This window comes from Watersipora subatra, chromosome 3 (assembly GCF_963576615.1).
Source record: "Watersipora subatra chromosome 3, tzWatSuba1.1, whole genome shotgun sequence".
NCBI lineage: Eukaryota > Metazoa > Bryozoa > Gymnolaemata > Cheilostomatida > Watersiporidae > Watersipora > Watersipora subatra.
The window spans coordinates 48,323,049-48,335,607 of record NC_088710.1 but is presented as its reverse complement, the minus strand read 5'-3'; the positions used below and the strand labels follow the sequence as shown (position 1 = coordinate 48,335,607).

Genomic DNA, 12,559 nt, shown 5'->3' with positions numbered 1-12,559 from the left:
GAAGTTCTCGATTATTAGACGATTTCAAAGTAGTCTTTTTGAAAAGCGTAGATGGTTAAGTCTATAATGTATATTACGTGGAGCTCCACAAAAAATTAGTCTAAAGAAAATTGAATACCGTAATTGAGTTATTTTCCATATAACAGCAGCAGGCCATAACGTAGGCCATTTGTACGGTTGTTGTGCAAACCTATCGAGACGTTTTTTCTGATTATTGGCTCCAAGATTTAGGTAAAGCCATCCACTTGAAGTGGTCGCATGGTGTGTGTGAGATGCCTGCAGGGTTTCGTTCGTTATAACGTATACGACAAAAGATTCGCTAGTATTATCATTTGTATTTGTGTCAAGCAGCTGAGGTAATTCTCATGTTAAGATTACACACTGTGTACTGGTTAGAGCTCGATCCTTGCTACTGCAATTGTGCGCTCTCACGTGTTCGAATTGGCAAATCCACAAGCTCAATTACATTTCGAATGCTCATTCCTGGCCCATTCCTCAATCAATAGTAAGGACATCATAGTAGATATCGTTGGCTTTTATTTGGTGCAGTGTAAAGTAATATCGTAGCTGGCTCCCAACAGCACGACCAATCATTAATAGATGTTGATGGGCTGAAGGATTTTGAACAAAAAGTTGGTACCTCTCTGATTGAAATTAAAGAACAAATCACTGAAACATTAGAAACAAAACTTGCTACTACCCTAACCGAGTTCAGAGTTCAATTAAATGCAACAAACAATCTCATAGAACATCTAAAGAATTCCTGCACTAATGATAACATTGATCTTACTCAGACAGAACAACAGCCCATGGGCACCGGCTCTGCTCACATTAAAACTTTTAGCTCAGTAGTCAAATCACCAAATCAGCCTGATGCCACACTAGTGAGCCATCCAAAAACGGCTAAACTTCATCCTAATAGAGTGGATTTTGATCCCAGCAAATGTGTTGTTGTACATAGCTTTGGCAACAAAGCTCTGGCGCTCAATCATGTGGCCATCAGGCACAGTATCAGCAACCTGTTAGACAATCCGATTATTATGTTTTTGAATCGGTTTGAACATGACAAAAACGACCCTAAACTAATGATACAGTTTGAGAAATCTTCATCTGTTGATCAGCTACTGGAAAAATGGAATCCCACAACTGAAAATTGTAAGCTAAGACGCCCTCAAAGACCTTCACCGCGCATGGAAGGTATTTGCTTTGGGGTCCCTGAAAATATTTCCGAAAATGAATTACTCGATTATGTTAAGTTAACTCACCCTTCTTGTGATAAGGTTGTCAGATTTATGTCTAGGAACAAAACAGCTTCCGGTACCGTAAAATTTATTTTTAAGGAAATGAATGATCTGCACAATGCAATTGAGGATGGGATTTATATCCAGCAACTTTGCTTAAAGCTAAATGTCGAGAGGGCCCATCCACCCAAGCCAAGGCCTCTTCAGTGCTACAAATGCTGGGGGTATGGCCATCTCGCATCAAAATGCTCTTCTGACAAAATTTGTCGCCGTTGCAGTGAGGAAATCCCTCCAGAGAATGACCACAAAAATTGCACTAACCCTCTAAAGTGCTGTAACTGTGGGTCGTTGGATCATGATGCAACGAGCCACGGTGACTGCCCTTTGTTTGAGAGGGTTCTCCAAAAATTATCAAATAGGGAGACCATTAGAAATACTCAGCCATGACATTGATTTTATGGAACTGCAATAGTATCCGAAATAAAACACACTATTTGGAAACCCTTGTCCGAGACTACAGTCCACTTGTCATCGTACTCACTGAAACTTGCTTGGATCCACTGGTTTCTAGCAATGAGCTAAAGTTAGGGGATTACGAAATTTTTCGCAGAGATCGGCCAGCAAAAGGCGATGGCATTTTAGTCGCAATAAAATTAACTAAAGATGTCCAAGTATTGAGTTCCTTCGTTGATCCCCTTGAGGAAATGCTTGTTGTCAAGTTGATCATTTACGGCATCCGTGTTTGTTTCGTGGCATACTATCGTCCTCCAAACTCAACTCAAATGAGTTCGCTTTTTAAATTTTTTGAGGATAGTACAGATAGTAATTTTGTTTTACTGGGTGATTTTAATCTTCCCGAGATCCAATGGACCCTTGATAAGCCGGTCGTTTCGCAAGGTGGCCGAGGGCTAGCCAAACAGTTTTTATCTTTTGTTTCAAAATATGATCTCGCGCAGCACGTAACTTTTCCCACCCATAGCAGAGGCAATATACTTGACTTTTTCGAATTTTAAACCCTGCCCTATTTTTAAGGATGCCGATGTTGGCCTCTCGGACCACACAACCTTGTGCTATGATTTTTCTAGTTTTTTGCCACAAACTGTTCCTCAGGTTTCCCGCACGACTAGAACGCTTTTTGATTTTGGCAAGGCTCAAGTAGTTAGCATAAGGGAACAAACAGCAAATCTTTATAACCATCTTCAAGCTCTAGTGAGTTCAAGTACAACAGATTTTTTATGGAACATTTTTAAGCACAACATTTTAAACATAGCTAATTCACTAATCCCAGAGCGGAAACCAAAAACTAAAAGATTTTGGCTGTCACGAGAGGCCAGGACAGTGAGTCGTAAGAAAAGAAGACTCTTCCACACTTTCAAAAAGTACCCTACCCCCCACAATTTACAACAACTAAAAGCGATTGGCAATTTATCCAAACGCCTCATTAAAAGGGATTATAACAAATTTTTAGAATCACACATTACTGAAAGCCTTAATAATGGGGACTCAAAGCCTCTTTTCCAACTCGTATCCAAGGCAGCAAAGGGGGGAAATAGCTCAAACATAAATCACTTACACAATTGTGTAACTGATTCAGATATGGCAATGTGCTTCGCAGAGAATTTTAAATCCGTTTTCACTGTCGATGACGGCCTCACTTCTGAGGTCTCGGCCACTATGTCTGATAGGGCTGTTGACTCGCAGGCAGATATTGATATTGGTGAGGAAGGTGTTCTGGCCATCCTGAAATCTCTCAACCGCCGTAAAGGCTCAGGCCCGGATAATCTCAGTCCTGCACTACTTAATTTTTTAGCTACAGACATAGCTCCTACTTTGACACTAATTTTTAGACATTCCCTAAATACAGGGTGTGTTCCAAGAGACTGGAAATGTGCAAACATCGTACCTGTTTTCAAAAAAGGCGACAGAAAAGCACCGCTTAACTACAGGCCAATTTCTCTGACTAGCGTCCCGTCGAAGTTAATTGAGCATATTATTGCTCACAGCATATGCAACTTTCTCGATCATAACAACATCCTAAGTGAAACTCAACATGGTTTCCGCAAAAAACACAGCTGTGATTCACAGCTTATTCATACAATGTCAGACCTAGCTTCTTATAACAATCACAATACTCAAGTAGACGTTTTAGTTCTAGATTTTAGTAAAGCCTTTGATACGGTCCCTCACAATAAATTATTGCATAAACTTATGTACTATGGCCTAAATCCAAACATAGTGGCATGGATCCGAGACTGGCTCTCGGGTCGTACATTCAGGGTCATCGTTAATGGTTGTCTTTCTCAGCCGACCCAGGTGACCTCGGGTGTGCCTCAGGGTTCAGTGCTCGGACCACTACTTTTTCTCATTTACATCAATGACCTGCCAGATGCTTTAAACTGTCCATCAACATCTATACGCTTATTTGCCGATGATGCCATCCTTTACAGGCCTGTTAGTTGCGTGTCCGACAGCCAAGCATTGCAGGACCAGTTGAGCCGAGTTGCTGCGTGGGCCGGATCTTGGCAGCTAAAATTTAATGTAGCTAAATGCACATCCACGTCAATGGAGCCGGTTAAATTTTTGCATACATACAGTTATGGAGGCACTCCGCTTATTTCATCCCATTCCTTTGTATACCTGGGCATACAGGTTTCTAAATCGCTCAATTTTAGTGATCATATAAATTTTATTATGCGTAAGGCTAATGCCACCCTTTACATGCTTATGCGAACTCTCAAAGGAACTTCCCATGCTGTTAAGAGAACGGCTTATTTTAGTGTATGTCGTCCTTTACTGGAGTATGCTTCAGAGGTGTGGAATCCACATTTTATGTACATCATTAGGGATTTAGAAGCCATAAACAGAAGAGCGTTCAGATGGGCAAACGGTTTTAGAAAGTATGACAGTATTACATCTTCAATGGAAAACATGTCTTGGCACACTCTTGAAGAGAGAAGATGCACTAAGGATAAAAACACTTTACTGAAAATTTTAAATCAAGACCTTAAGGTCGATTTTAAAAAGTTTACACTGTGCAACTCCGCCTATTTTACTCGTGGGTCTAATATTAGGCACACTATTAATACAGATGCCATGAAGTTCTCATTTTTTAACCGAGTCATAAAGTTTTGATATATATATGGAACAAGCTCAATAGCAGATTTTATTTAGCTCTCGATTTTGCAAGAATATCTGATCTCTTTTATCGTTATAGTCGCATCTTATCTCTAAAGGCTTATCGGGCCACAAGAGATATTTTATCGAGATAGATAGATAGTAGCTGGTTTTTTACATTTTTCACACATTGCTTAGTTGGGAAATTTATTTGTAGAATATATAGTCAAGACGACATCTGGAGTATTGCTGAATTACTAAAGTGCATAAGGTAAAACGAGTAAGTCGTAAGTAGTTGAGAGTTGCAAAATTATGGCTAACACACTGGCTATTCGGAATAAATGTACACGTTCAGGTTAAACCTGTAGCTTTGTATGTGTGCACTGGTAACCTTCAAGCGTTAAAGACCTGAAAATGTGTGATTTATGATTTACATGTTAAATAGGTCTTTCCTTAGTATTGTTGCTAGTTTCTCGAAGAATTGGAAAACTGCTACTGTCATACCCATTTTTAAAAATAAAATAGCAGACACCTGCCATATAACTACCGCCCAATCTCTCTGACATGTGTTTTATCGAAAACCACAGAACACATAGTAGCACATTCCATTCATAACATTTTGGACTCCATTGATTTTTCCATGATTGCCAGCATGGTTTTCACTCCAAAAGAAGCAGTAAAAGCCAGCTGATCCTCACAACACATGACCTTATTGACTCTTTTGATGCTGGGTCCAAACAGATGAAGTTATGCTTGATTTTTCTAAGGCCTTTGACAAAGTGTCCCATAACAAACTTATAGTCAAACTCAGGCAAACCAAACTAGATAGCTCAATTATCGCCTGGGTCGAGAACTGGTTAAAAACTGTACACCAACCATTTTTATCAATGAAACATACTCCAAACCGCATACTCTCAATGTAAGTCATACTAAAAGCAGGGTTATATATAGCATATATAGTCAACTATAATGTCCGGTCTCATCTGTTGTGCCCCAGGGATCTGTTTTAGGCCTCCTCTTCCTGATTTTTTTAAATGATATGTCAGCAGCCGTAAAAACCTTTAAACTCAGACTTTTTGCTGACGATGCTCTCCTATATTCACGTATTGAGTCAACTAATGACTGTGCAAACCTCTAATCAGACCTTGATTCTCTCATAGACTGGGCTGATAAATGGCAAATTGAGTTTAACATCACTAAATGTGAGACATCTTCTTTTGCAAGATACCAGATCCTCTTTCGTGAGCCCTTTTTTTCACAAATACTCAATAAAAGACCAACAGCTAACATTTGTCACTCACTTTAATTACCTTGGAGTTATCATTGACAACAAACTCAACTTTAACCTCCTCTTAGAAAAGACCATAACTAAGTCTTTATCTAGCTTATACATGCTGATGAGGTCCCTAAGAAGTTGCTCACTCAAAACAAAACCCTTTCTTTTAGAACCATATGCTTCCCAGTCCTTGAGTATGCCTCAACTGTCTGGTCCCCATTTTTATCAAAGCACATTAACTCGCTCGAATCAGTGAATAGGAAAGCTTTTAAGTGGGCGTTTGACCTTAATAAAAATGACATGATTTTTGACTTCATGTCTGAGTGGTCATGGGCCACTCTTGCAGAGTGTCGAAGAACTTCTGACCAAAACCTAAAACATAAAATCATTACTGAAGAAATTGCAATCTCTGTAGATTTTTACTCTATTGCATACCTACACTATACACGCCACAAAAAGTACCAGAGGTAGAATAAACACAAACATAAAAAAACATTCCTTTTTTGTGACGACCCTTAACAATTAATTCACATTTTCTCTACTCTCTCATTTAATCCCTTCCCAAAACTTTTTACCACCAACTTATTATATAAATTCAAAAGCTCAATATATAATATAAACTAAAAGTTATATTCTCATGTTTTAAATATAGATATCGTTCACATGCCCCATTTGGGACGAATGCGATTATTTAAATTGACTTGATGTCTAGCAAGTCGATGTGAAACTCGCATGGAAATGATGCCATTAGATTGAACTTGCCAGTAGATTGAGATGAATGTGTTGATGAAATTGAAGGCTTGTACAGTTATTGAAAAACTTGCAGACTGAACTTAACAATGCCTAGATTGCACTTCAAATATACCTTCAAATATGACTTCAAATGTTGGAGTTTTCTAGAATGGATTATGTATTCATCGCTAAAACAAACTCTTCCTGACTTTATGTCAGTTAAAAATTATCAAGAACGAAAAAGAGAAATGAACATATCTGACGCTGTGTTCACGAATAGAGACCAATTTTTGTAAAAGTGCTAAAAACTATCCCAATCTTTGTAAGATCTTATGGATATATTATCAGAAATTATACAAAGTTATATAACAAAGATCTTTTCATCACTTGAAGAATAATTTTCAGAGATCACTTGTGTCAAGAACATCTTTGAAAAACTATAATGACCTCGTATTATAACTATGCTACCCAACAGCCCTTAATAAATCTAAGCTCTTTGGCATACTTCAAAAGTTATATGACAATAAATAAAAAATAACTAAGTTTTTTGTCAAAGAATGCAATCAAAACCCTATACTTGGAGCATTTGATGAATTAGAAAGATAATCACAATATTATGTAAAATGATGATGATCAAGAATATAAAATTTCATAAAATACTTTATATGTAAACGGTAGTTGACCATATGCTGTGTTATGGCATGTCATAATATCGGAAAGTTCAAATTCATACGATCAACTTCAAACAAAAGTTCAGATCATAAAATTTCCAGAACTATTAATTTTTATCTTGGATCATTTAGAAGGCCTTCTGCACTATCTAGTATCATTATGTGTTGTAGTGTTCACTAAAATTAAATTTGATTTCTACCTTTAGCATTCCGGGAACATCAATACCCACATTCACTCGTTAATTCTTTATGATTTTTAATTAAAACAATTTAAATATTGCACCAGTAAGAAATGTGGAAACTTAGATTTTTGCCGACTGCAGAGTAAGAAAATGGAAACTGCATTAGCTGTTGCTACCATAAATAAGCCTGTTGGCAGCTACTCAACTCGCTATCATAAAAGGGCTACTCTAATTTAGTTTCAGAGTAAATCATGAACTTAGAAGGTTGCTGCTTCATAAAACCTGCGCCATTCTTTTTTAGCTGCAAGCCTTGAAAATAAGAATACAGTGGTTAATGATGTTTGGTGTTGGTAGGGTTAATATTGACAATAAACATTGTTGACAGTACCGATAGTGACAATACATGGTGTTGGCAGCACCAATAGTGACAATACATGGTGTTGACAGTACCAATAGTGACAATACATGGTGTTGACAGTATCGATAGTGACAATACACGATGTTGGCAGTACCGATAGTGACAATACATGATGTTGGCAGTACCAATAGTGACAATGCATGGTGTTGGCAGTACCCATAGTAACAATACATTTTGTCGGCAGCACCAATAGTGACAATATAGGGTGTTGACAGAACCAATAGTGACAATACATGGTGTTGACAGCATTAGTAGTTACAATACATGGTGTTGGCAGTACTAATAGTGACAATACATGGTGTTGGCAGTACAATAGTGACAATACATGATGTTTGCAGTAGCAATAGTGACAATGCATGGTGTTGGCAGCACCAATAGTGACAATACATGATGTTGGCAGCACCGATAGTGACAATATATGGTGTTGGCAGTACTAATAGTGACAATACATGGTGTTGGCAGTACCAATAGTGACAATACACGATGTTGGCAGTACCAATAGTGACAATACATGGTGTTGGCAGTACCAATAGTGACAATATATGGTGTTGACAGTACTGATAGTGACAATACATGGTGTTGGCAGCACCAATAGTGACATACATGGTGTTGGCAGTACCAATAGTGACAATACAGGTGTTGACAGCACCAATAGTGACATACATGGTGTTGGCAGTACCGATAGTGACAATACATGGTGTTGACAGTACCAATAGTGACAATACATGGTATTGGCAGTACCAATAGTGACAATACATGGTGTTGACAGTACCAGTAGTGACAATACATGGTGTTGGCAACGCCAATAGTGACAATATATTTTGTTGGCAGTACCAATAGTGACAATACATGGTGTTGACAGTACTGATAGTGACAGTACATGGTGTTGGCAGCACCAATAGTGACATACATGGTGTTGGCAGTACCGATAGTGACAATACATGGTGTTGACAGTACCAATAGTGACAATAGATGGTGTTGACAGTACCAATAGTGACAATACACGGTGTTGACAGTACCAATAGTGACAATACTTGGTGTTGACAGTACCGATAGTGACAATACATGGTGTTGATGACGTACCATTAGTAGCAATACATGGTGTTAACAGTACCAATAGTGACAATACACGGTGTTGGCAGTACCAATAGTGACAATACATGGTGTTGGCAGTACCAATAGAGACAATACATGGTGTTGGCAGTACCAATAGTGACAATACATGGTGTTGGCAGTACCAATAGTGACAATACATGGTGTTGGCAGTACCAATAGTGACAATACATGGTGTTGGCAGTACCAATAGTGACAATACATGGTGTTGACAGCACCAATAGTGACATACATGGTGTTGGCAGTACCAATAGTGACAATGCAGGGTGTTGGCAGCGCCAATAGTGACAATATATGGTGTTGGCAGCACCAATAGGGAAAATGTATGCTGTGGCAGTACCAATAGTGACAATATATGGTGTTGACAGTACTAATAGTGACAATGGATGGTGTTGGCAGCTCCAGTAGCAGTCTAGATGGTTGACCCATTTAGTATTCATGCAGGTTGTTTATGATGGCGCAGTCAGCCTATGCGCAGCGAATGGCTCGACTCTCAGCGAGAATATTTGGAGAAGTCCCTCCCAATCGATTGGTCAAAAAGTCTGGACTGGAACCAAAGGTATTTCATCAATGCAAACCACCACTTTCCAATATATATGTTCATCCAATACCGATGGCCAACGGCACATAATTATTAATTGTTTGACGAGCTGGAAGTACAGTTGAATGTCGACATAACAAGTTAATTTATTTTTACATTTTCTTCTATGTCAACACCGTCGTATGTTGAAGCTATGATTCTTATCAGAATACAATTTATTTTATGTAATTCATTCCATATCCCAAGCGAATGCAATAATAAATACTTCCAGTAGCTGCACATATAAAGCGTTATAGAATTATGTAAAAGACTATATTATATTTGCAAGGACTTAAATTAGTAAATAATAAAAGGAAATTTTTATTACCACACTGCTAAAACATAAAATGCATGCGAGTTGAGGTGTAGCCTTAATCATACAGCAAACGGAGGGTACATAGATAGGGTTCACAGTACAGATATGAAACTAGTCTAATTTAGAATATCTGAACGTTATAAGCTTTATAATTTATGTATTCATGCTTCTGGTTTTATATTTGATATCTTTTATATTTGATTGCCACTGCCACTTGTTCCGGCTTTTTTTTTCAAATCACTTTCAGTTTCTTCTTTGAGATGACTACTAGACAGCTTCAGAGATTTTTTAGAGTTTATCCACAGATTTTTGCGTTGTTTTCTTTTTAATTTTTTCGTTTCAAGGTTACAAAAAGCGTTACCTTCTTTTTATCACAGCTATGACTACTTCCATCAGTCATCTTGGGATCCATGAATTTGAAAAAGGAGTTAATAGTATAGCTCATTATTCATTCTAGCCTCATAGAATAAAATTACTTAATGTCGACTGGTGTACATATGTACGCATTTATACAACTGCAATGTTTCAAGATACTTTGAACATCGAAAATGTTGAATATGATTTCATCTGTGCAGGCAAATATTGCTAAAATTTCACGTTGTATGCTGAAGAAAATTTAAAATTGAAGGTTTGACTCTATACTGGTTAGACTGGCCAAGCTTTGAAGCTCTGCTGCGAAAGGCTTTAATTAATTTTAATCTGCATGCTTTTCGATAATTAAACTGCACGGATTTGAAAAATAAAATGTAGAATTCCATCTGTTATACTAAAAAAATTTTTTATCAGTAGTTGGACAGGAAATCTAGATTTTGTAGTTTCTGGATTGTTAGTAACCATGTAGTGCGTATCTGGTACATGTTATGTATATAAAATATATTGCTGGCATAGTTAGTTTTGGTGTGGTTGCTTGGATCGTACCATTGTCCCGCCATTCACCAGAAACTACATGTAATTGGTTGTTGATTTGTAATAATAGAGATTTTAGGGCCAAGATAACTTACAAACCTCTCAACAAGTCCATTTTTACCTTTTGCTGTGCTCTTTTTGTTTCCATGATTTTTATACATTGCTATAAAGAGAATTTCTACAACTTCAACCAACAAGCACAACTTGTTGGGGATCACTGGACCAATGAAGGATAATCTGAAAAGATATATATCTAATACCTGGACAAACTCTCTAACCAGTCCTATTAACGCATTTGCAACTGAATTCATGTTTTCTATGTGATAATTAATTTCATACTAAGTTCCACTCCATCTATAGTTGTCAATAAGGAGTTATTCTCTTTTGTACAAATTTCATAGAATGAGTAAACGGAGTAATGTGATTGTACGGTGAATGTTTATATGACAGGTAGTGAGAATATTCGCTGAAAAGCCGCTAGATAAAAGACCAGAGATTGTAGAGTATTATCCAAGACACATTGAGCTCTCGGGCATCCTTGAGCGTCTCAGATATCTTGGCCTGTTTAGGTAAGTAGGGGCTGAGGCTTCAGAGCTGCCTTAATACAGTTTAAACACCATGGAAGTGTTTGCGATGCGATTGGATAGACTGTTTTGTATTGGTGAGGGACTTCTAGTAAGAGGAGAGCTGAGTAGGGTATCAAGGTGGTAGAGTTGCTAGTTCGGCTTTCATTGAGTCATTCCGAGTTGCTGTGTTTTTACTTACAAACAAACCTACATCAAGCTACGCTCTATTGCTAGCAGAGTTCGAATTGGTGTTCTAGTGTACAGCTTCTAACTGCTATGTGATAGTCTGACTTCTGCTTCTATCTTAGCACTTATGGTTCCATGTCTAAAATTCAATGTCAGCTTTTATTAATGCAGTTGAAAAAACCATCACATATTTGTTGAGTACTAGTAACGACATGCAGCATGATATGATATGATCATCCGCGCATGTATAGTTAGTCTAACCTCGACTTGTGACACTAATCTGTTCTGATATTTGTTTCGCATGTCGAAACTGTTGCATGTCGTAGTAAATATTATTATAAGTACACATTGTTTTTTGTTCAAATCATTTCAAAGGCCAAAAAAACAAAATATTAAAACGAATACATTCTATAAAATTATGTAATAAATCTAAATTCAAAAACTTTATAAAGTACTAATCGGTCAAGTGGTTTTGTCATTACTTTGCCTCAGAGATATGCGAGTGACATTGTAAGCTAGGGATAGCTTAAGTTTGGTAGCCGAGTCAGTGCTAGAAATGTGCGGTGTTACTTATCTTGTACTAGATAATAGTTTAAATTTGGGTGAGAGTTTTTTTAATTTTTGTAGCGTAGTTTTACCAGCTTTTTTACTGTTGCAAAACATTTTGAAAATTTCAGATATTTTGTTATGGAGATTACATACATATGCCTAGACAAATATTACGCTACACGTAGAGGGGTCCTGAGTCGAGGTATTGCACATAAAAGCCCGAAATAAAGTCATGACTTTGAGCATGACAGTAAACAGCAGGATTAAACCTGTTCCAGGCTGTCAGCAACTGAAGGAGACACCCAGTATCTATCAAGAACTCTGCTGGTGCATCATGGGTATCTCCAGTCTTATTCATGGCTCAACGTACAATACAGTTTAATAGTGTTTTCTGTGTTATCCAGGGATGAGCATGCAGACTTCAAGGATGAGATGGTGAGGCTGCGTGCTCTGAGGGGAAAAGTAAAAACAAAAAAAGGAGAAGGAAAGCGGGCAGCAAAGCGATGATCGCTGTCAGAGTAGAGCTTGGGATTTGATCAATAACGAGCCTTGTGTGAGAAAACATGGACACAGATACAGAGAGTGTCAATGTACAAGAGTTGAGGAAAGGGCTGACATTACATCATGTATTTATGAAGATTTATATTAAAATAAATTTTGTTTGAAAGACAAGTTTCACTGCATACAATCAGTTTGCTTGTAACTATTG

The 12,559-nt window shown here is 37.7% G+C and overlaps 1 protein-coding gene across 4 annotated transcripts; it reads left to right on the top strand.

Moving 5' to 3' along the window:
- Positions 1-52: 52 nt before the first annotated feature.
- On the top strand, positions 53-12,545 carry LOC137390235 (small ribosomal subunit protein mS33-like). Of its 4 annotated transcripts, XM_068076553.1 has the most exons (5): positions 53-231; positions 4,573-4,626; positions 9,192-9,306; positions 11,000-11,118; positions 12,255-12,536. In XM_068076553.1, the coding sequence occupies exons 3-5, from the start codon at positions 9,199-9,201 to the stop codon at positions 12,355-12,357; spliced, it is 330 nt and encodes a 109-aa protein (XP_067932654.1). In that variant the 5' UTR covers positions 53-231; positions 4,573-4,626; positions 9,192-9,198; the 3' UTR covers positions 12,358-12,536. The 4 variants fall into 4 exon arrangements, with proteins under 4 accessions (XP_067932654.1, XP_067932653.1, XP_067932652.1 ...); XM_068076552.1 differs by lacking the exon at positions 4,573-4,626 and having other exon boundaries at positions 12,255-12,535; XM_068076551.1 differs by lacking the exon at positions 4,573-4,626 and having other exon boundaries at positions 226-356; positions 12,255-12,545.
- Positions 12,546-12,559: the final 14 nt, after the last annotated feature.

Coding starts and splice junctions, on each gene's coding strand:
- LOC137390235 (XM_068076551.1), top strand. CDS start 259: ATGGTGTGTGTGAGATGCCTGCAGGGTTTCGTTCGTTATAACGTATAC. Junction 357..9,191: donor ATTTGTGTCAAGCAGCTGAG/GTAATTCTCATG, acceptor GTATTCATGCAG/GTTGTTTATGATGGCGCAGT. Junction 11,119..12,254: donor AGATATCTTGGCCTGTTTAG/GTAAGTAGGGGC, acceptor TGTGTTATCCAG/GGATGAGCATGCAGACTTCA.